We start from the raw sequence: 24332 nt of genomic DNA, 5'->3' as shown, positions 1-24332 counted from the left end.
GGGTGCTAGAACATATTTTTCATATAATTTATGGAAATAGGTGGCAAATAATAGGAAGTCAGTGAATGCTAGCTGTCTTCCTTTGCCACCCCATGGCCCTACCGATACGAACTCACCTTTACTATCATCTTCCCCTGTTGCCCTAAGGACTGAGACACTCTTTGGGGGCTTGAATCTTTGTGACATCACATGAACATTTTGTGTCAAAGGCAGAGCCGAGCCAGAAGCAGCCCGGGAAAGTATATGATCCAATCTGCCTCTCCATTTGACTGATAGGAAGGTGGGGCCCACAGGCAGAGATGACTCGAAGGGATAAATGGATCATGGTGAAATTTTTATTCCAATTTGAAAAGGTGCATATCTGACCAATGGAACCCACTTTCTTCCCATGACCACCGTGTGGCATCAGCTTGCTCTCAGGGGATATGCCACTGAGTTCTCTTCAGTGCCCCTGCTGGCACATCTGGGGCCTTGGTGAAAATTAAGAAAAGATGCCCTTCGTCCTGGCAAATGCAGCCCCATGTCAGGGCAAATGACTTGGCCAGTGGGTTATGGGCTGGATCTCAGCACCCTCTTGCAGCCCTGGCTGGAGGCTCTGCACAACTCAACATGTGACCCTGGCTATTTTTCTAGGAGTGAGGATGAATGTGTGCCATTCTCTTGCTCAGTTCTATGAATCCCACGGTAAATAGATGTGATTGGCTTCTTGCCTACAACGATGCCATTGCTCAGGTTGTTAATAATATTAATAGCAACTGAGTTAGTGCTATGAGAATACTTCTATAATATTTTGGATAAGATACTTATATGTCATTGACTCCTCCCCACAAGTTATAAAGTAGATCTCATTAACACTGATTTAGAGACAGAGATAAATAACTTGCCTAAGGAAACAGAGCTAAGAAACAATTAAAATTTGAGACTATGTTCTATGCTATTAATCCAAGAATTTGAGTTTGAGTCCATGAAGATAATGATTCTTAACACACATACTATGTAGCACATAAATCTTTCTTATATTTCTGAAATTTTTGTTCATCCTTAAATTTTCCATGATCTTAGGAATTCCTTGTCTTTAAAATAAGACAGATGGAGTCTTAATTTATTAGCAAGAGTGTTAGACAAAGTGGCAAGTTTCCCGAGTTCTGGTCCAGAATTAACACTCACAGCTGTGGGCTCTGGGCGAACCCACTTCCTGGCCTTCAGTGTCTCATCTGTGAAAGAAGGTTGGACCAGGTGATTCTTAAGGTACTTTCCAGCCGTAACCGTCTATGAAATGTATTCATTTCTGAAGAGGCTTGATCTTATCCAGAGATAAGTTAAGGCAAAATCATAAAATTGGACCTTCTTCTTGTGTTTATTCCAGAAAAGCTTTCTAATCACCCATCAGAAGGGCCACCTAACTGGAACTACGTTTCCCTCACAGGAATCACAGAGAACACATCTCTTTTTAACCCCCACCCCTACCTTCCGGATGTATCAAATCTTGGAAGAAGATCTTATTCCAACTCCCATAGCTGGTTCCTTGCAGAAACGCCAATAAATATGGAGGGTGACTCAAGGCCACCATGGACTGGTCCCAACCTGTCAATGAACCAGCAATGGGACCTTAGGTACACACCCCCAAAGCACAGTTTCCTACTAGACTTGGGGGCCATGGCTGCATCAAATTGAGCACAGGACTACTAATAGCTTCCGTGACACTCGGGAAAAGATCCTTCTGCCATTTTTATGCTCTTATGGAGAGACTGAACTTTGTCCTGAGCACTCCACACTTGTTTATAGGTAGAACCTTAAGGAAGAGAGAAAGCAGTGGACCCAGTTTTCTGCAACTCCCTGACTTTTCTCCCTTTCCTCCAGGAACTGCTCAATCAACTACCCAAAATGTCTGGGTCAAACTGTCCTGGGATGTCTGATCCACCTGATTCTGTGTAGATTTAGTTCTTACCAACTTGGAGAACCTGGAGTTAATGGGAATCTTGGAGGCAAATTAAACTCACCTCTTATGCTGGAATTTGTAATAACCAAGAAAGAAAATGTTGGCTCTGCTTAGACAAGTGTCCATGACTTTTTGAAAGCAGATTAAAAAAAAAAAAAAATCAGGACACCTGGGCGGCTCAGTCAGTTAAGCGTCCGACTCTTGATCTCAGCTCAGGACTTGATCTCAGGGTCATGAGTTCAAGCCCTGTGTTTGAAATTGAAGAAATCTCACAGTGAACATTGGCCCCGGAAATCACCACTAGCCCAGATCTTTCTCTTGGTTGTTCCGTCCACCCCTCCCCATAACCTCTCTGCTTTCTTTCATAGTTTAATTGCAAAGGGCCTTCGTAGGTTATCCAAAACTCCCATTTTGTGATTTTCCTATTGTACTTCATATAAGGCCTAGAAGTACCCTTCTGAGACGAGGACATGAAACTCAGTGATGCTCTCTTTGGTTTTCTTGACATGAAAAGATGATGCTTCGTAACACTTAGGGAAATAGGATTCTAGTCCCTTCTCTGCAACTCATGACCCCGAGATCAAGTCCTGTGTTGGGCTCCCTGCTGGACATGGAGCCTACTTTAAAAAAATAAAAATTAGAGAAAAATTTGGCATGATTTCAAAGGCAGGGACTTCCAAAGGAAAGTGAGCTCAACACTGTTACAAGTGATCCTAAATGAGTAAGAGGCAGTAAGGAAGCCAGTGTGCATAGGGCTCCATCTGATGGCCTCACATGTAAGTGGGTGTATTCAAAAGCTGGGAAATCTCATGAAAAACAAATAGGATATTGTGGCATGGGACTAATGAATAGTGCGGCCAAATCAACTGAAAAGATGGAGCACAGGCTATTGGAAGTCAAGAAGCAGTGTAAAAGGTATTAGGAGCTTGGGCCCTGGGTTTGAAGCCTGGCTCGGCCACTTCCGAGCTGGGTCATTCTGAGTCTGTTTCTTCATCCATAAAATAAGCAATAAAAAATAAAATAGATAATAAGGATATCGGTAAGAGTTAAATGAGTTCATACATGTAAAGTGCTTAGCAGAGCACTCAGAGTCTATAGAGAGAAACGAAAGCCACGGTTATGGTTTTTCCAGGCATCATCCAAAGGGAGTTCCTTCTGCTTCGCTCTGTTCAAAGCACATAGACAGAAAAGGAATGAAAAGGCCCTGGCCCTTCGTTGACAGATCCACAGACTAAGGGCAGAATCATTTCGCAACGGCTTTCCTTCCTTTGTTTCCTTCGACAACATGAATACTCTTATCAACAACAACAATAAAAATAGACTAGGATAGAGATGGGGAATGAAGAAGCAGGAGGAGGAGAGCCCTGAGTTGCCCAAAGGGTCTTCAGCCCCCGTGGTGAGATGAATCAGATCCACGGCAGTGAAGGAACGTGCAGAAGTGATCATGGAACCACACTGGGTCACTTCTGGGAAAGCCTGAAGATGAGAAAAACAGCAGAGGATGTAGTCATGGTACTTTTTGCCAAAAAAAAAGCCTTAAAAGATACCTTGATGCTTTGAGTAATTTTCTTTCTCAACTCTAGGTAGACGTGTGGGTCATTGAACCTCAGGGAATAAAATTTCTCCATGTTCCTGACACATTTGATGGCCATTTTGATGGTGTTCCTGTCATATCTAAAGGACGGCAGAAGGTATCATAAGTATTGCCTGTTGCAAAGAGTCTTATTTTAAGTGGCCACTAGCTCATGGGTTCTTTGCCCCTTCTGTGCCTTGGGGAACAGAAAAGTGGTCAGGTAGTGAAGTCTGTGAGGGAACAGAGATCTCTGAGCAAAATCTATTGTTTCATTACATTTTGACCAGTGACTGTCCCTTTTGGGGCCCCATTTCCCTCAAGTCATGTGCTTGACTGTAGCTAAAAGATAGCTTTCACATAATCACATAAATCATGTGGTAGATTTTCATTAGTCACAGCAAGAGATGCTCAGCTTAATTCTCTTCGCTTCATGACTAATAATAACCAACAGTGGAGGAGTCAAACTCCTCTAAGAACCTTTCACAGACTTTCTCGAGCTGGTCACCGTCTCTCTGATGGGGGAAGGGAGGAATTCTTTGAGTATCATAAGAAGTCCTAAAACCTGGGCAGCAGCACCACAGGCTGGCAGATGCCCCCTCACATGCCTAGCCACTGTCCCTTACATTGGGAATGCGACTTCTGATGCTGCCTGGGTGGGGGCTGGCCATCAAGCCAAGGGCAAAACTCCTCACCCATGTGCGCAGGAAGCTGTCAGCCCCCCATCCTGGGAGGGAGAGGCGCAGAGACTGGGCTCTGATGTCACTGTTCTTTCCAGGCACATTTGTCCTTCAAGCCCTCTGTGGCACAGCAAAGAAAATGCTCCAACTGCTCTGAGACTGCAGTAGACGGAGAGCTGGTGGTGATGTATGATGTGAACAGAGAAGAGAAAGCCGGAGAACTCGAGGTGGGTAAAACCAGTCTCCAAGAGGACTGCCATGCTGAGGCCAAACAAAGGTGTCTTTTAGAACAAGTCCCCTTGGCTTCTGGGTGGCTCCCAGCTGCCAAGGCAAGCATCCAGTTGCAGAGAAGGGACTAGAATCCTATTTCCCTAAGTGTTACTAAGCATCATCTTTTCATGTCAAGAAAACCAAAGAGCATCACTGAGTTTCATGTCCTCGTCTCAGAAGGGTACTTCTAGGCCTTATATGAAGTACGATAGAGAAAATCACAAAATGGGAGTTTTGGATAACCTACGAAGGCCCTTTGCAATTAAACTATCAAAGAAAGCAGAGAGGTTATGGGGAGGGGTGGACGGAACAACCAAGAGAAAGATCTGGGCTAGTGGTGATTTCCGGGGCCAATGTTCACTGTGAGATTTCTTCAATTTCTTTTCCCCCTTTGTCATGTCTGAGGTGTATGTCTGTATTTCCCTTGTGCTAAGGTAAGAGCCCTTAGAGGGTATCTGAAAGTCTGTGCTTCTCTCCAGGATGGCGAGGTAGAGAAGTGTCCACAGCTACACATTCACCAGCTAGGCATTGTACTGTCCTGGTAGAAGTGACCAAGGACAGTGGAAAGAGAACTAGGGGAGCCAGGCGTTAGAGCCCAGAGCAGAAGACAAAGACAGAGATCTGGAAGCCAGCTGGAGCGACCTTCTAGTAACTTCGAGAACAATCTAAACTCTCTAGAGTGCTGATAAAGGTCTTTCATGATCTGTCCTGCTGACTCTCCACTCTAAGTCCTTGAATTCTTGAATTCAATATCTCTCGTGGTGCTGAAGCACTTACAGAGCCCCTAGCGTGCCATATTTTCTCACCCTTGTCTGGAACTCTCCTCGCCACTCCTACCTGCTCCCGCCAAGCCTGCCCAAGTCCCAAACTCATGCTCAAGTCCAGTGTAGATTACCTTTCCATGGGAAAGACTCCCCCATCTGAGTCATATACATGTCCACTGGGCATTCTCAGAGTCCTTTATTTTCCTGATCACAGCATGTAACACTCTGCTACAATTGTCTCTTTACTTGTCTGGATCCTGGGTTGGCCTGTGAGCCTGATGAGGTCAGAGATTCTGCCCGATTGGCTGTTGGCTAGCAGCATGCCTGGAAGTCAGGCTCTCCATGAAGACTGGGTGGATGGAGGGGAGCAAAGTGAAATGCCCTGGGGAATGAAACTACCCAGAGGTCTTGGATCTTCCCAGCAGAGGAGTGGAGGAGAGCAGGAAGGAGGAGGGAGGAACATGGATGGACACCAAGCCTCCCCTTTATGACCAGCATGCCTCCCGTTCCCTGTGGCTTGCCTCTTCTCTCTTAGCCCCTAGGGCCCCGCCTTCCTACATGCTAAATATTGTGTTCTGTTTTCCAGGTATTTAATGGATATTTTGTCCACTTTTTTGCTCCTGAAAACCTGGACCCAATTCCCAAAAACATCCTCTTTGTCATTGATGTTAGTGGCTCAATGTGGGGAATAAAAATGAAACAAGTAAGTACCTCCTTGTTGGTAAGGGTGCTCGGGGCTCCCCGCCTTCTTTGATCCCCTCCCAACATGGCAGACATTCAATGCACCTTCCCCCCAGGCCTCATCTTGGTCAGCTGGGGCTCCTCTGACAAAGTACCACAGATCTGCTGGCTTATGAACAAGAGGTTTTCTGGAAGAATGACAGCTTGAGTTGGTACTTGCAAGATGATAGGATGAACCCTTGGTCTTTCTCCTTTCTTCTTGGGCTGAGAGTTAATGTAATGAGACCCTTCTTCATTCTCTTTTGAAATAGACAGTGGAGGCAATGAAGACCATATTGGATGACCTAAGAGCTGAAGACCAGTTCTCTGTGGTTGACTTCAACCACCATGTTAGAACCTGGAGAAATGATTTAGTCTCAGCTACTAAAACACAGATTGCAGATGCCAAGAAGTATATTGAGAAAATCCAGCCCAGTGGAGGTGAGTGACTTTGCCCTAGAGCCCAGTGAGAAACGTTCATAGGGTTCAAAATCTTCATTCACTGAGGAAGTATCACTCCCTACCACAGTGGCCTTTGCCCGGCTTGCAATGGCCTGCCTTAAGTAATGCGTGTATTATTCCATGATGAATACTAATTTCTTATGAAAGTACAAGGCATAACCCATATCACACAAGTCTGTGACCATCCCAATATTTCTCAGAAAAGGGTTATCAGCAAGTGACACTAGCCTTCTTATTACTGTCAGCATAAAATGCAACTGTCCCCAGACCAGTGTCCCAGCATGTCAGCAAGGGTGATTTTGGGACCTTCTATTGGGTGTTTACCAAAATGACAGATGGCTGCTTTGAAAGGATGAAGTCATCTTTAAGGGAATAGTTTCCTATAAAGCGAGTATTTTACTCCCCTGGGGAATCTTGACCAGCCTGGGGGAAATTTGTGTCACTTGGAAAACAATCAAAGGATTTGGGTACTGAATAAAATGACACATGAGTAATCACCAGACGGACAAACCTGAACCCAGGATGTGATGGTTTTTGTGCAAAGAGAGAGTACATAACGGAACAGCCCATAATGTTACTTTAACAGGCACAAATATCAACGAAGCCCTTCTGCGTGCCATCTTTATTTTGAATGAAGCCAATAATTTGGGAATGCTGGACTCTGAGTCAGTCTCTCTGATCATTTTGGTTTCTGACGGCGACCCAACAGTAGGCAAGTAGCACTTCAATCTTCTAGTGACAAATATTTAACTCTTGCTTCAAACGGGAAATCCGATGGCATTTGCAAGTTTCTAAACCATCGTAGCCCCATGCTTTCTAAAAGGAGGCTTCTTTTGACCCGGGAGCACTCACCCCCTTGAAACCCAGTCCCAGACATTTCTTGGTGATGCTCTTGAAAGCGCCCGTTTTGCCTCCACAACGTGGGGAAACTTGAGTATGAATTGTAACAATGTTATTACACTTATTCCCTCAACTTAAGGTACGTGAGGTGGCGTACGGGAGTGTGTGGGATGAGTGTGTCCGTCCCCAGTGCATCCTTCTTCCTGTTCCAACCTTCTTCACATTCCCCCAGTCACTCACGGCAACTGGAGAAATGACTTCTTTCTGATATATCCTGTACATTATGCACTCTTCGCCACAAAATGGACCAACATCTCCTGGCTTCTATCATCCGCTGTTATTTTTATCTGCTTCATCTGTGTCTTTCTACTGGCAAATACAAGAGTGCATGCTAGATTGTGTTGCAGTCTGCCATGCAGATAAGGACCTGTGCCAGACGCAGCTCAATGGAAGGAAGACCAAGAGGCCAGTCGTGACAGTGGCCACTAGAGTTTTAGACGAAAAGCAACCATTTGTCATTATGGTTTTGTGGTAGATTCAGTGTTTCTTCCCTCTCCGATCAGATTACTTTTTAAATTCCATTTCAGGGGCACATGGCTAGCTTACTTGGTGGAGCATGTGACTCTTGATCTCGGGGTTGTGAGTTTGAGCCCCACACTGGTGTAGAGATTACTTTAAAAAATAAAATAAAATCTTAAAAAATATAAAAATAAAAAACTCAGTTTGAGAATAAAATCATAAAGAAGGAAAGGAAACATAGCAGAAAATTAAGTCTGCTTCTTATTTCTGTCCCTTAACCATCCAGTTCCTGTCCCCGGAGGCAATCTTTGGTTAGCAATTTCTTGTGTATCTTTCCAGATATATTCTGTGCATATATGTAAACTCCATATACATATATACACACTTATATGTGAATATATATATACACACACATACATACACACATGCCTGTATGCAACTACATCCTACATATACCAATTTTTACACTGTTTTCCCCCTTAAAAATGTATCTTTGAGATCATTCAGTATAAATACATAGAGTTACCTTGCTCTTTTTAATAACTGCATAGTTGCATAGTATCCCCCAGTTTGAATGTATCATCATTTAACCAGCCTCCCTTACTGCTGTGCATTTGTTTTCAATCTGTTGCTACTCCCAATAATGTTGCTATGTATGATTGCCAGTACGTCATTTCCATTTGTGTGAAGGCAGCTTAAGAAAAACCCCTAGAAGTTGAGTCTCTGGGTCAAAGGGGAAGTGCAGGGGCGCCTGGGTGGCTCAGTCGTTAAGCATCTGCCTTCGGCTCAGGTCAAGATCCCAGGGTCCTGGGATCGAGCCCCGCATCGAGCCCCGCATCGAGCCCCGCATCGGGCTCCCTGCTCGGCGGGAAGCCAGCTTCTCCCTCTCCCACTCCCCCTGCTTGTGTTCCCTCTCTCGCTGTGTCTCTCTCTGTCAAATAAATAAATAAAATCTTTAAAAAAAATTTTTTTTAAAAAGGGGAAGTGCATTTTTAATTCGACAAATTTTGCTAAACTGCCCTCCGTGGATTTTCCAAAAACATTATAACATTGCCCCTCATTCTCTTCCTTTCTGTCGTCATCAACCTTAGGTGAACTGAAATTGTCAAAAATTCAGAAAAACGTGAAGCAGAACATCCGAGACAATATCTCCTTGTTCAGCTTGGGGATAGGATTTGATGTTGATTATGATTTTTTGAAGAGACTATCCAGTGAAAACCGTGGAATTGCTCAAAGGATTTATGGAAACCAGGACACATCCTCCCAGCTCAAAGTAACACTTCTTTTCTGTTCTTTCTTCCTCCTTCGCTCAAAGTCATTCAACTAGCCAAATTTAAGTCACAGTTGTCATCATTTCAGCTATGTTCCGCAGTGACAACCAGAAAGTGTTTGATTGCTTTCTCACCCCACCCTGCATGGGTATCTGCTCTGCATTGACAATGAGATTCAAGGCAGCAGGGGGATGGGCACACACTCCCTACTCCCTGAGCAAGTCCTCCCAGGCATCATCAAAGCTTCTGGGCTCTCCAGTCCCACTAAACAACTGGTCCTTCTTAACATCGTGACCATTGTTTCCCCTTCAAAGTGCATTGGCATCTTGGTATCAGCTTTTTGTAATGCAACACAGATCAAACGATAGCCTGTAAGTGTGCTTGAGCAGGGAGCCCGATGCAGAGCTCCGTCCAGGACCCTGGAATCAGGACCTGAGCCGAAGACAGAGGCTTAACTGACTGGCGCCCCCAAGGGTAATATTCTTAACAGTTTTTTAGTTTCTCCATTTCTCAGTTCATCTGATAATTGTGAGAATTTTCCCTGTCTCATAGCTCTCCACAGAGATCCTGTGAAAATAAATTAAGAGATACCAGCTAACCATTTGAGGAATCTCAGCAAAAAGGGCTTTAGGGACGCCTGGGTGGCTCAGTTGGTTAAGCGTCCGACTCTTGATTTCAGCTCAGGTCATGATCTCAGGGTCATGAGACTGAGTCCTGAGTCGGGCTCCGTGCTGGGCATGGGGCCTGCTTGAGATGCTCTCTTTCTCTGTCTGCCCCTCCCCCCTCTTAAAAAAGTGTGTTAGACTGATGAAATAGTATGAAAATAATGATTTCTCTGTTTTTTTAATGAATTGTAGAAATTCTACAACCAGGTCTCTACTCCATTGCTCCGGAATGTTCAGTTCAACTATCCCCACTTGTCAGTATCGGATGTCACTCAAAACAGTTTCCACAACTATTTTGGAGGCTCAGAGATTGTGGTGGCAGGAAAATATAACCCTGATAAATTGGAGCAGTTACAGAGCATCATCACTGCCGCTTCGGTACTTCTACTTATCTCCTTATTTCTCAAAAGACTAACTGGTCCCCTCGATACAGTCCATCTTGTATATTAACAGGTTAATATTTTGCATTCCAAGAATCTTGCATGTGGACTAAAAGCGATAAAGTGGAAGGGAAGGCATGAGAATATCTATGCCATGGTCCCCAAACCATTCTGTAAATCCTTCCCTTCTGATCCCAAAGCCAATCCCAAACCTTGGATGTGTGCACTTACTTCCTCTTTTGTATTCTTTTGAATTGTTTTGCACTTCCCTTGAAGTTACATAGTGCCCTGATTCACTGACAGTAGGTAGGAAAAATGTGGATTGATTAACTCTGGTTCTGCTCCCCCAATATCTTTCAACTGAATCTTCCATCATCCAGGCTAACACGGAGTTAGTCTTGGAAACTCTGGCCGAAATGGACGACTTGGAGGATTTTCTGTCAAAAGACAAGCATGCAGATCCTGATTTCACCAGGAAATTGTGGGCCTATCTGACAATCAACCAACTTCTAGCTGAGCGGTAAGAAGAGAAGAGTGTACATCACAGGGATTTGCAAAAGTAAGAGGTTTGCCTTGAATATTTTGAAAGTGATACACAAGAAGGATTTGGAACCAAGAAAGGCGGCAAATTAACTCGGGATTGGGACTGTCAATTTCCACTGGTTCCAAGCACTTTAAGTAAAGCTGAGTTCACAATTTTCTTTTTTATTGAGGTATAACATACACAAAGTGGGTGAAGTGCATGAATTTTAAACGTACAGTCTAGTGAATTCTTAGATGTGTCACCCATGTCATAATCACCACCCAGATCCGTTATAGAACACTTCTGTCCTCTCTGAAGGGTCCTTCGTTCTCCTTCCCACAGAACACGCCCCCCCCCCACACACACCTGTGGTAGAAATCACGGTCACCATCAATGAGTTTTCTGTGACTGAACTTCTTGTTTCTGGCTTCTTTCATTCAACACGATGTCTATGAGTTCCATCCGTGTTGCTGGGGGGTATCAGTAGTCTATTTGCGTTTACTTTTGAAAAGGTTATTGTCCAGAGAGAAATTCATGATTCTAGTATCACCTGAGGACAGGTTCCATAACAGCTCTCTCGTTCATCTCTGGCTGACCTGCACTTAACCTGTACAGTATAAGAACTACATTTCTGAATAATGCATAGCTCTTGGACCACGTGCAGCAGAATAACATAGCAGGTGCCGAAGAAGAAAATCACCATTCCCGAGCCCCATTCCACCTACCACAACAGATTCCCAGGAAGATGGAACAGAGTCTTCTGAACTAGGTCAGGAAAACATGAAATACAGTTGTATGACTGTACTCACAGAGAAAATCCGTGATGTCATTAAGATTATAAAACAGACATGGGGTGTTAGCTGTGGCTTTGAAGTGAGCAAAAACTATCCCTGCCCCTTTACTGAAGCATGCTGGGTGCATGCACAGCAAAATTACAGATACACAGCGCGTTGCTGAAGTTCAATACTGATTTTTCAGGAACAGTCCCTGGAAAACAGATCAGTGGTTGCAGGGGGTTGGGGGGCCGGATGACCGGGCAGAGCACAGGGGGTCTTTAGGGCAGTGAAAGCGTCTGCACGATAGTACAATAGTGAATACATGTCATCACACGTTTGTCAAAGCCCACAGAATGTGCACCACCAAGAACAAACCCTAATGTAAACCGTGGGCTTTGGTGATGAGGAAATGTCCGCGCAGGTTCATAGCTTGTAACAAATACACCACTCTGGTGGGGGGTTGTTGATAATGGGGGAGGCTGTGGTGTGTGGGCACAGGGAGTATCTGGGAAATCTCTGGCCTTTCTCCTCAATTTTACTGTGAACCTAAAACTGATCTGAAAAATAAAGTCTATTAAAAAGAAATACTGTAGGACTGCATGGCTAAATAAAATCCTAGCTTCATGGAGCCAATCTGGCGTCCCCAGGGTCCAGGCTGAGCCCAGGGGTGGTGGGGGCTGGGGCGTAAGCGCAGTAATGTTCTCGAATGCCTCTGTTTCCCAAATACAGAAGCCTGGCTCCTACAGCTGCTGCCAAAAAGAAAATTACAAAAACAATCCTGCAGATGTCTCTGGAACATCACATAGTGACCCCACTCACCGCGATGGTGATTCAGAACGAGGCCGGGGATGAGCGCATGCTGGCCGACGCCCCCCCGCAAGATCATTCCTGCTGCTCAGGTCAGTGCTGCCATCTGCTGGACAAATCGGACGGGTCGGCTTTCCTCGCCGGCCCCGGGGTCCTCCAGCCTCGGCTCCTCTCCCCCCCACAGCCCGCCTCTTGCTTCCCAGCCCTGGGTCCCCGTGTGTCCGAGCTCTTCCTGTCAATTTACTTTGGGGTAGTTTATTGCTATGGTCTTAGAACTTCTCACTTAACTCCCAAAGGAATTTTGAAGACCTACGTAACCCGGCACGCATTGTTTAAATCAACATTTAACCATTTTTCACCACGCTTAAATAGTTGGGGCATATTGTATTGTATTGAATTTTTTTAAAGATTTATTTATTTATTTATTTAATCAGGGAGAGAGCGAGAGAGAGCACAGGCTTAGGGAGCAGCAAGCAGAAAGAGAAGCAAGCAGAGGGAGAACCAGTCTCCCCACTGAGCAGGGAGCCCAATGCGGGACTCGATCCTCGGATCCCGGGATCCTGATCTGAGCCAAAGGCAAACGCCTAACTGATTGAGCCACCCAGGTGCCCCAATAGTGAATGTTTAAAACAAACCTGTTGCGTCACTGTTTTAAGTGTATCCAACGACATGGAATACCTAACTTGGTACTCTCCATCACCCATTAAAAAAAACACATGAACAAATTCTATTTTTGGAAATTTTATATGGTTCTTTTTTCTAGTTGAACTGGTATTTCCGTTACTGGCAGAATTATGTCTCAGTGTAATACACTGCTATGTGGGAAAGTCTTTTACTGATCATCCTGCTCCTATGCAAGAAAAATGTTTACAAATTTAATTTTTTTTCAATTTCTTGTGACCATTAGATTTTGAATGTTCAAATTTTTTTTCTAGATTGAGTTTTATTAAAATTACTACAAGTAGGCAATTGGTCAAAATAATATACATGGATTATAAATTTGATATCCCTAAGTAAAATTTTATTGAAAATCATCTCTTAATGAGAAAAAAATGTGGCTGAGTGTTTTTTCAAGTACCTCTGGGTAAGTGTTATTTATTAATAGATTGAAAGAGATCAAATTCAGTGTCATTTCTACTTTAAAAAAATTTTAGGGGCACCTGGCTGGCTCAGTCGGTGGAGTGTGCGACTCTTGATCTTGGGGTTGTGAGTTCGAGCCCCAAGTTGGGTGTAGAGATTCCTTAAAAATAAATCTTTAAGAAAATGTTTTTATAGTCCTAAGTCCTGATAAATCTTGTTGACATAGGTTAAGTAGATAGGAATGGAATGAATTTGGTCACTGCAACTGTCACTCACAGCTTCTTCAAAGTTATATGCCAAACTCACATAGGATCTAGTACGCAAAAATTATTTTTAATGATCTAGCATGTCACAGCTCCAGTCCTACTTCAACTCTGTTTAAAGGAAAGAACTGGAAACTGTCTGACTTGCAAACGGATCTGTGTCCCTTGCAATGGATTGGGTCATTCCAGTTTTCGGCACTACACCAATTTTCCTGGGAGGTTTTTGGTGAGAGAGCATGCCTTCCACTTCTCAACTAAGAGAAAGGGGTTTTCAAGTCAGGAAACAACAGATGTCGGCGGGGATGTGGAGAAAGGGGAACCCTCCTACACTGTTGGTGGGAATGCAAAGCTGGTGCAACCACTCTGGAAAACAGTATGGAGGTTCCTCAAACAGTTGAAAATAGAGCTACCATATGATCCAGCAATTGCACCACTGGGTATTTACCACAAGGATACAAATGTAGGGATCCGAAAGGGTACGTGCACCCCAATGTTTATAGCAGCAATGTCCACAGTAGCCAAACTGTGGAAAGAGCCAAGATGTCCATCGAGAGATGAATGGATAAAGAAGAGGTGGTATATATACACAATGGAATATTATGCAGCCATCAAAAGGAATGAGATCTTGCCATTTGCAACGACGTGGATGGAACTGGAGGGTGTTATGCTGAGCGAAATAAGTCAATCAGAGAAAGACATGTATCATATGACCTCACTGATATGAGGAATTCTTAATCTCAGGAAACAAACTGAGGGTTGCTGGAGTGGTTGGGGGTTAGGGATGGGGTGGCTGGGTGATAAACATTGGGGAGGGTATGTGCTATGGTGAGAGCTGTGAATTGTGCAAGACTGTTGAATCACAGATCTGTACCTCTGAAGCAAATAATACATTATATGTTAAAAAAAAAAGAAGAAGAAGAAGATAGCAGGAGGGGAAGAATGAAGGGGGTGGATATCGGATGGGGAGACAAACCATGAGAGACGATGGACTCTGAAAAACAAACCAAGGGTTCTAGAGGGGAGGGGGGTGGGGGGATGGGTTAGCCTGGTGATGGGTATTAAAGAGGGCACATTCTGCGTAGAGCACTGGGTGTTATGCACAGACAATGAATCATGGATCACTACATCAAATACTCATGATGTAATGTATGGTGATTAACAGAACGTAATAAAAAAAATGCTGGGTAAAATAGAAAAAAAAAAAAAAAGAATATACCCTAACTAAATAAGAAAAAAAAAAAGAGAGAGAAAGGGGTTTTCTTAGGAAAAGTATACATGGAAGCTGAGAACCTTGAAATTGCCACAAAGCCACCCATGATTTCTGTGTCCTGGGGAAAAGTCCTAAACTGGCATTTATAAGTGATTTTGTATCAGCGAGATAAGACGCCTAGGTGAACGGCCATTTGTTTTCTCCAAGACAGGAAGGCTGCCTGTATATCAGAAAGCAAAATGAACTTGCTGTAACCAGTAAGGGGAAACTAGCTGGCTGAGAAACTAAATTGTTTAGATTGTTGTTTGGTGAGGCAATAGGAAGGGACCCAGGCCAGGACTTCTCCAGGGGCTGGCCTGGACATCATCTCCTGGGCCTGGGCTGAAGATGCGGGGCCCTTCTCCAGCCTCTGTGGGGCAGATCCCACAGCCCGGGGCCCAGACTCGGCAGAGAGCCCTCGAGCAGGCCCCACAGCGGAAAGACAGGAAAAGCGGGAAGAGAGAAAGTTCTGGAATAAAATCAATGGGAGAAAAGCATAGCCGAGAACCTCTAGGGTCTGCGTAACACAGATTCTTGAAGTTGTAAAAAATCTCCATAGGAACTAATGGCTACAGGTTTTTCTATACAGGCGCCCTGTATTATGGAAACAAGGTTGCTCTGAGTTCAGTCCCATCTTGGGTCAACCCTTCCCCAACACCGAAGATCCCAATGCCTGTGCTGGGAGCTCGAGTGCTCGAGGCAACTCCTCCCCCACATGTGATGAGAGGTAAGAGACCTTTACCACTGCTTTCACGTCCTGGGTCCCTGGATCGCCATCCTGTGGAGCATTTATTTATATACATTTAAAAGTCGTCATGGTAAAATAAATAAATAAATAAATAAATAAATAAATAAATAAATAAATAAAATTAAAAAGTCCTGGTAAACCAGGTGACTTCTATAGGCATGGTTGACCTCCACTGAGAGAAGAGAGTTTTGTGTATGAATCAGCTTGGGCCAGACACCAGACAGTACCTCATTAGTTCCTGATGCAGTGTTCCGTGATTCATCGTTTGCACACAACACCCAGTGCTCCTTGCAACACGTGCCCTCCTTAATACCTATCACGGGGCTAACCCATCCCCCCACCCCCTTCCCACTGAAACCTTCAGTTTGTTTCCTGGAGTCCGTAGTCTCTCATGGTTCGTCTCTCCCTCCAACTTCCCCCCCTTCATTTTTCCCTTCCTTCCCCTAATGTCCTCCATGCTATTCCATATGTTCTACAAATAAGTGAAACCATATGATAATTGACCTTCTCTGCTTCACTTATTTCACTGAGCATAACCCCTCCAGCTCCATCCAGGTCGATGCAAATGGTGGGTATTCATCCTCTCTGATGGCTGAGTAATATTCCATTGTATATATGGACCACATCTTCTTTATCCATTCGTCTGTCAACGGACATCTCGGCTCTTTCCACAGTTTGGCTATTGTGGACATTGCTGCTATGAACATTGGGGTGCATGTGCCCCTTCCTTTCACTACATCTGTAGCTTTGGGGTAAATACCCAGGAGTGCAATTGCTGGGTCATAGGGTAGCTCTATTTTCAGATTTTTGAGGCACCTCCACACTGTTTCCCAGAGTGGCTGCACCAGCTTGCATTCCCACCAACAGTGTAGGAGGGTTCCCCTTTCTCCACAACCTCTCCAACATTTGTTGTTTCCTGCCTTGTTAATTTTTGCCATTCTAACTGGTGTAAGGTGGTATCGCATTGTGCTTTTGATTTGTATTTCCCTCATGCCAGGTGATTTTGAAAAAAAAAATTTTGAACATCTTTTCATGTGTCTGGTAGCCATTTGTATGTCTTCCTTGGAGAAGTATCTGTTCATGTTTTCTGCCTGTTTTTTTGACTTGATTATTTATTTTTTGGGTGTTGAGTTTGAGAAGTTCTTTCTAGATCTTGGATGCCAGCCCTTTATTTGAAATTTCAATAACAGAGTAGCTCCTGATGTTCTAGAAGCATGCAGCTTTTCTAGGCTGCCTGGAACACAGAATCTTCTAGCAAGAACATTTCTGACTGTCAGAACTGATTTCTCAAGACTGTACCCCCACCACTTACCGAACACCATATTGGAACAGAGAAAACATAGTGAGGACTTCGATTTGATTTTTAGAGCAAGTGCAACTCACCCCTATGGCTTGTCTCTAAAAGTATTCTTTGTGGGCCAAAAGTGATTTGCTTCTTCACTCTTTCATCTGTGGCAATACTTTATCTGGAGGTCCCTCCCCTTCCCTACCTGGCACGTCCAAGGACAGAGCTTCACGAAGGGCTCTGCACTGAGCTTCTGGTCAGTAGTGGTAATTTAACTTTACAACACTGCACGCGTGGGGAGGGCATCCATGGGTCAGGTTACAGTGCTGGCAGAATTGCCATCTTTCCTGTGCCGAGTGGCTCTCAGAGCAAGAGACAAGGGCAAGGACAGGTGTGTGAGCCCCTCACACTGTGGCTTTGCAAGACGAAGCTTTCTGTAGAAACCCGTAGAGATAAAGCTAACCTCATTTTTGATATTCTTTCCAGTAAGAATGCGGTGCTTCCTCTGAGTTTACATGGTCTGCTGTGTGATGCAGTTAAAAGGGACAAGGTCTTAAGAGTCAGACAGTTCCGGGGTCAGGCTGCCCCCCTCAGACTCTGAGACCTCTCTAGGTCTCAGTGAGCCCACCTGTAAAATGGGGATGGTGATAAATTGCAGGGTGGTTATAACCTTAGTTTCTTGTGGAAGCTCATAAACACCAGGTCCTCAGGAATCTATGAAGTTAGTCATGGGATCCCTCAATCTTCCTTCAACCTGATCTGAATGTAAGGTTACACAGACTCACCTAAATATGACGTTTCCTTTCTGCTGTCTAGAATGATACCAGTTCAGTAGTTGATTCGTGGTTACCTACCAGCAGGTCTGATTAGAGGGATTTTGGTTAAATAAAATGGCAAAATCAATCATGATCTCTAATAGAAGCCATGTCCTTCAAAAAATATTTCAAAACACCTTATTTGTGTAAAGGAAGAAGCTATCACAACAAAATGAATTTTTTTAATTGAAAAAGAGATGAGAACCTTTGTTCTGTGTTTTAATGATGCCCTCTAGTGCCCAGCTCAGCACAAAAGCAACTCACCAAGTATTTATTGACCTCATCACGAGAGTTTGGTAGTGTGAGGGGTGCAAAGAAGTACCAGATTGTATTCCTGTTCTGCATCCGTTTATCTTCCATCTCATGTTCCAGAACACACACTTGAACGTGAACGAGCGTATCAGAGCGGGTGGGAGAATGGGCTTGTCCTCGGACAGCTTGGCTTTGCTCATAGCTCTGCCACGCACTGACTCTGTAATGTGATCTCGGGCAGGTGACCTGTCCTCTGCGAGGGTACAAAGAGAATTAGTTGAGTTAATATTTGCCTGGGACTTTGCGATAACATCTAGAAGACAATAGCCTCTCAATGAATGGAAGCCTGCTCTTTCATTTTAATCTGGAAAAGATGACCCCTGCGGTTCTTCCAGCTCAGACCTTCCTGTCTCCGGGGCCTTCAGGGACTCAGGCAGGAAGCTGGGCAGATCTGAATTGTTCCTCTGCACTCAGTTACCCTGACATTGTGGACTCTACCACCGGTCTCTGGAATCTTCCGTCCCCCGTCCGTCCGGCTTCCCATTCAGTGTAACATCTCTTGCCTGGGTTACTGCTGCATTAGCTGCTAAGTGATCTTCCCACGTCCACTTCCCGATACTTAATTTATACTGTGACAAGTAATTTCCCTAAAGTCAAATCATGTCCCATTTTTTCTCAAAAACTTCAAATAGCTCCCCAGCTTAAAGCTTCATTCTTTGGTGCGGTGCTCCACCCATCTCCACGACCCCCATTTTTGGTCTTTTTCTACATTCTTCAAGAACCCATCCCATCCCCTAGTTACACTGAGGTGCTTTGCCAACAAATCACCCACTTTTATACCTCCATGCTGTGCACTCAGGATAAAATCTCTGTTTCTTCTGTGTCTTTTGCCGCTCCTAGCTTCAAGGTTTTGTGGGAACTCTGTCACCAGGCCTTTCTCAACTGGCCAGGCAGGGCTGGTCACCCTTCATCTTTACCCTCAGAGCATTGCACTTAAGCCATTTTTGTGTCATTTATTTTATTCTTTCTTCCCTCAGTGGTTGTGTCTCTCTCAATGAAAGAAAAACTGTGAAGGAAAAAAATTATTGGTGATATTCGTTAGAGCACGCAAGGTCAGGAAGACCTCATTCAAGGGGGGGCATTACAATGGGTATGGGGACCCCCACAATGGGATCTTGCAATTGGGTGGAGAAGATTGGACTCAACTCCAAATACAGCAAAGTTGGAGTTTATAGACAAGGACAGGGTGAGGCAGTGGGTTCAAAATCACTCAGAGGAAACATCAGGATTAAGGGGGATTCTGGCCACACCGACTTAACAGGATTCTTGCCGAAGGCAGCCAGGCAATCAGATGTCACTTGGAGGGTGGTGGGGGATGAGGAACCCAGTTAGATATCAAGGGTGCTCAGTATGGCAGGTGGGGATTCTAGCTAAGCCAGCCTACTAGGATTCTTGCTAAAATTGGACAATGCAGAAACAAACATGTAAGTCCAAAAGTGGAGGCCTTGTTGAAAAGGTTGGGGGAGCCTAAATGGAGTTTGGTCAAGGAGAGAATCTTGGTCACTCCTTCATTAAATTGTGACTTTCTTGAAGGTCTTATAAATAAGACCATGGCTTATTTATAGCTATACCAAACATTGCCTAATTCAGCTTTGGACATAGTTGGGTGTTTTTCTCACCAACTATTTGTTGAATGTTAAACAAACAAACAAACAAGAAAGATCAGTCAGAATAAGGTTGTCCAGTAGCGAAGGAGTTCTTTCTTGAGAGAAGCTTGATGCTTCATTGCCCTTGGAGTTGATTAATATCCATCTGTAGGCCAACAAATAATATTATGTCTCCTTTATTTTTATGTTTTGTGTATAGCTACTTAAAAAAATACACCTCTTTTCTCTATCTATACAACACTCACGGTATGTATATACACAATTATGGTATACACATGTATACATGATGTGTCTGTATGCTTTTCTTATTCGTCTTTCTTTTTTTTTTTAAGATTTCATTTATTTATTTGACAGAGAGAGAGAGAGAGAGAGCAAGAGAGGGAACACAAGCAGGGGGAGTGGCAGAGGGAGAAGCAGACTCCCAGCTGAGCAGGGAGCCCGATGCGGGGCTTGATCCCAGGACCCTGGGACCATGACCTGAGCCGAAGGCAGACGCTTAACGACTGAGCCACCCAGGCACCCCTTTTGTGTCTTTCTTATTCATTTTTTTATCTCTAGCCTAGATCATATGTGATAGTTTCAGATTAAGTATACACTATATTTGCAAAATAATAAAACTCTGAGGGAAGCTCCATGGGGAAGGGACAATGGGTCTGCACCACTGGGTCCCCAACGCCCAGAACAGAACCTAGCATCTAGTAGAAGCACTGTAAATATTTGTTCTTGTTAAGTTAAAGTTGTTCAGGAATAAAGTACTGTTTAATGTCACCTTCCTTTCTATGATTTTGTTTGATTTCATTTTCTCTGTATATTTTCCAGTTGAAAATGACCCACACTTCATCATTTACCTACCAAAAAATGAAAAAAATATTTGTTTCAATATTGACTCAGAACCTGGAAAGATTCTCAACCTTGTTTCTGATCCAGAATCAGGTAAAATAAAAAGAGACTATATTTGAAATAGGCAATGAGATCATTGTCGTGTTTCACTGTCACTACTTGGGATTTCTTTCTTTCCCACCTTAAAACAAGTCCTGTACTTTTCAAACTCTGATAATTAATGAGAAACTAATTATAAATATATTCCTAAGGGAATTAGAATAGCTACGAAAGAGTATGAACTAGCAGATCTTGCTGTGATATAAGTCATTTAAAGTATAATAAGACATAGTAACAAAGTGAAAGTTGCTTAGGAAAAAAATGTTATGTAAGTCCTGAAGCAAAAAAAATAATAATTTTCCCATATTGTCAAGTTTTGTAAATTTGAATAATAGTGCCTCGTGTGCAAAAAAATGGCGCACAGAGAGAAAAAAGTGTGTTTTCTTCTCCAGGGATTTTGGTCAATGGGCAGCTCATTGGTGCTAAGAAACCCAAGAATGGAAAACTCAGCACCTATTTTGGAACACTGGGATTTTATTTCCAAAGCGAAGACATGAAAATAGAGATCAGCACCAAGACCATCACCCTGGGTCGGCGCTCTCGGGTGTCTGTCCTTTCCTGGTCTGACACAGCTCGTGTCATTAATCAGAGGCGAGTATTGTCACGTCTGGATGCGGGCCTGTCCTCCACACATGACTACACAAATGGGTCCAGAAATCTGTGACTGAAACACAGAACTTACAGTCATCATTTTAAGTGTGAAGAAGTCGAGGTTCAGAAAGACTGTTGTTGCCTACTCCGCGCCCCCCACCCCTGGCAGCCGAGTCCATGTGTTTTGGCCACCGTGTGTCTCCGCACCAACCTGTGGCCTGGCGTGTAGTGAGGACTCGATAAAGACGTGCCAGAGAAGTGAATGAATACATCAAAAATCCCCAGCCAACTCCATGTCGGAGTGTGCCCGGAAACACTATGATCGTGTCTTATGAGTCATATTTTCCCGTGATTACCTGTTCATTGCTTTTATACAAACATACAAACTGACAGAATTCCGGAGCCAGGAGCAAAAACGACATTCTGTAACGAAAAGTGTTGTAGCGGGCCTAGAATACTCGTGGGGTTGTCCAGGGCGGGATGGCGAGCTCAGGTTCACAGTGGGAGGAATGGCTTCCTAAACAGTGTGTTCTAGAAACGTTGACTCCATTTTGCCTTTTGCCCCAGGGTGCTTGTCTCTGTGAAGAAAGAGCAAACTGTGACTATCACCCTGGATAAAGACATGTCCTTCTCTGTTTTACTCCATCGCGTTTGGAAGAAGCATCCAATCAATGTAGACTTTTTGGGGATCTACATTCCCCCCACAAACAAGTTTTCACCCAAAGCACATGGACTAATAGGTACGGTGTTTATTGCCCATCTGGCAAGTGGGTCTTGGTCTCGAGCAACTTTGGAGGTTAGAACTTGGACAGTGATGGGTCTGGACTCAAAGAACAGGTTGGAGCCATGCTCTGTGCCTGGGTCTTGATTTATACAGGGGACTGAGGACACACAGGGGCCAATGCCATTGACAGAACCATTTATTGTCACTCAGGTTCCCCTAGAAACAGAGACGCGTGGCCCACCATGCAGGGCCACGGAAGAAGGCCAGGTTTTAGTCAGGGACCCGAAGCAACAGGTTTAGAACAGAGCCTCTCCTGGGTTTCTGTGGGAAGACAAGGCAGAGCGGGGTAGTTCCGGGTTAGCTAGCTTGAATCATTTCGGCAGGCTTTGGGCTCTAGGGTGATCTCTACTTACCTGGCCCCTGGCCCTGGAATGCTTCCGGGTCGCACAGGCCAGCTAGAGGAGGTCTGGCCCTGGGATGGTTCGCATGCAGATCATAGCATGCTCCTGAGTCCTCCGCTGTCTTTCAGAATTGGCTGGCCCTGGGAGGGGCAGTCTCTCCCCAGCCGGTCAGGGTTTTTGATGTCAGCTCATAAATATACAGAAGATAACAAACATGATTCATGCAGCCCGACAAAGCAGGGCAGGGGGACTCGATGATGCTCTAGCCAAGACCATTTGCCGTTGCAGATGAGGTTTTCCTGGAACCAGGATTTCATCCTCACAAACTGGGCAAACAATTAGAGAAGCGATACACACTTTCAATTTTACATGGAAGATGGTTTTTTTCTAACTGAAGAGAGGTGAACTGGTTTTGGAAGTCTGTGATAACAAGCAGGGTATCTAGGTCCACTTTCCCTACTACTTTTTAAGTAGTGGTTCCAGTTTAAGCATGTGGCATCACAAACCTTGTCCCTGTGATTTGAGCCATGTGGCAGGTGCTCACCCTGTCATCAGGGCAGGCGTTCCAATCCACTTCTTGTCCAGTAGGTCAGCCTCATATGTGAGATGACTGTGGCTCGAGCAGCCCAGCTTTGCTCTTGGGAAGGACCCATCCCTTCCATTGCTCTGCCCTTCTCCTCTCAATATGTCTTTCCACCCCAGAAATTCTGGGGGCCGGGTGGGGGACAGAAATGTAGCTTGGGCCAAATGATGATGAGACTGGTGTTCTATTTACCCTCGGGTTCTGTGTAAATCAGCGTCTGGACTTTGTCTCACTAGGCCAGTTCATGCATGAGCCAAAGATCCGTATCTTCAATGAACGACCGGGAAAGGTCCCCGAGAAGCCAGAGGCGAGCATGGAAGTGAAGGGATACATGCTGACTGTCACCAGGTAGGCCTTGGAGGCATCCAGGAGAAAGGGAGAGCATGCCTCCCGGGATTAAACTCACACAGTAACATAGAAGCAAGAAAAGCTCTTGCAAGTGTTACCCATGTCAGACTGAACAGTTCATCAGGAAGAGACACATACACAACATTTGCGTGAGGATGCCACAGGTGGGCCAGGCTACATGCAAATAAGGACTAGCTAGACAAATGGGTACCATAAAAGGCCGAGGACAATTAAGCTGTTGGTCTCACCGTCATGCATTACTAGCCCTATGGGCACAAGCTGGATTACTGAAAAAGCTGATCAAAGGAGGAAATCGTAAAAATATCTGTGAACTAGGGCGCCTGGGTGGCTCAGCCAGTTGAGCGTCTGACTTTTGGTTTCGGCTCAGGTAATGATCTCAGAGTTGTGGGATCGAGCCCTGAGTCAGGCTCCTCACTCAGCATGGAGTCTGCTTGAGATTCTCTTTCTCTCCCTCTGCCCCTCCCCCCACTTACTGTCTCTCAAAATACATCTTTAAAAAAAAAATACCTTTGAACCATAGTGCTAGAGAATGAATGGATATGTTTACCTAAGACTGGAGCCTTCTTCTTCTTCTTGAGTATGAATCTACCCAATGCATTTTTGCGTAGCTTTCTCATGCAAACCATATCCGTATGCTTTGTTTTGAAGTGAGAATTCCATATCGCAAAGCATTCTGAGTGTAACATTCTTAACAGTCTTTTCAATTTCTCCCAGTCCTCGACTGTAGTCTCTCTTGTGTTATCTGATAGCATCTTAAAGCAGGTGTTGTTGGTTTTTTTTTGTCTTTTAAGAGTTTTTACAAAGCAATCAACTTTGCTTTATAAGAAATGATTTTCTTTTTTTTTTTTTTAAAGATTTTATTCATTTATTTGACAGAGAGACACAGCGAGATGGGGACACAAGCAGGGGGAGTGGGAGAGGGAGAAGCAGGCTTCCCGCCGAGCAGGGAGCCCGATGCGGGGCTCGATCCCAGGACCCTGGGATCATGACCTGAGCCGAAGGCAAACGCTTAATGACTGAGCCACCCAGGAGCCCCAGAAATGACTTTCTTTGCATACAAATGTCATTGGCTTCTATGTCAGTAAGCGATAAAATTGCAGTCATAATTAAGCCGTACATAATACCACACGTAGCTTTGTGAAGTACAACGATGAACTCCTGGGGCGCCTGGGTGGCTCAG

The 24332-nt window shown here is 44.4% G+C and overlaps 1 protein-coding gene and 1 long non-coding RNA gene across 3 annotated transcripts in view; one reads left to right on the top strand and one right to left on the bottom strand.

Moving 5' to 3' along the window:
* Positions 1-24332, top strand: part of ITIH2 (inter-alpha-trypsin inhibitor heavy chain 2) — a 34920-nt gene that overhangs the window by 9328 nt on the left and 1260 nt on the right. Inside the window, exons 7-20 of one of the 2 annotated variants that reach the window (XM_025853476.2) lie at positions 3523-3630; positions 4288-4416; positions 5810-5926; positions 6216-6384; positions 6992-7117; positions 8856-9037; positions 9893-10078; positions 10461-10600; positions 12109-12278; positions 15368-15505; positions 20365-20478; positions 20877-21075; positions 21643-21815; positions 23020-23131. In XM_025853476.2, coding sequence (XP_025709261.1) covers positions 3523-3630; positions 4288-4416; positions 5810-5926; positions 6216-6384; positions 6992-7117; positions 8856-9037; positions 9893-10078; positions 10461-10600; positions 12109-12278; positions 15368-15505; positions 20365-20478; positions 20877-21075; positions 21643-21815; positions 23020-23131 — 2063 coding nt within the window. The remainder of the gene's footprint in view (positions 1-3522; positions 3631-4287; positions 4417-5809; positions 5927-6215; positions 6385-6991; positions 7118-8855; positions 9038-9892; positions 10079-10460; positions 10601-12108; positions 12279-15367; positions 15506-20364; positions 20479-20876; positions 21076-21642; positions 21816-23019; positions 23132-24332) is intronic. The other variant, XM_073879940.1, reaches the window with a different exon arrangement.
* Positions 17934-21635, bottom strand: LOC141370508 (uncharacterized). Its single transcript, XR_012374584.1, has 3 exons — positions 21467-21635; positions 18719-18944; positions 17934-18131 (listed from the first exon to the last, which is right to left on the bottom strand). It is a non-coding gene; the product is annotated as an uncharacterized lncRNA (long non-coding RNA).

The sequence above is a fragment of the Callorhinus ursinus genome, unplaced genomic scaffold (assembly GCF_003265705.2).
Source record: "Callorhinus ursinus isolate GAN/ISIS: 27379988/994484 unplaced genomic scaffold, GSC_fseal_2.0 scaffold36, whole genome shotgun sequence".
NCBI classification, from domain to species: domain Eukaryota; kingdom Metazoa; phylum Chordata; class Mammalia; order Carnivora; family Otariidae; genus Callorhinus; species Callorhinus ursinus.
Note: the sequence above shows the minus strand (reverse complement) of the source record. Positions and strands in the feature narration are given on the sequence as shown.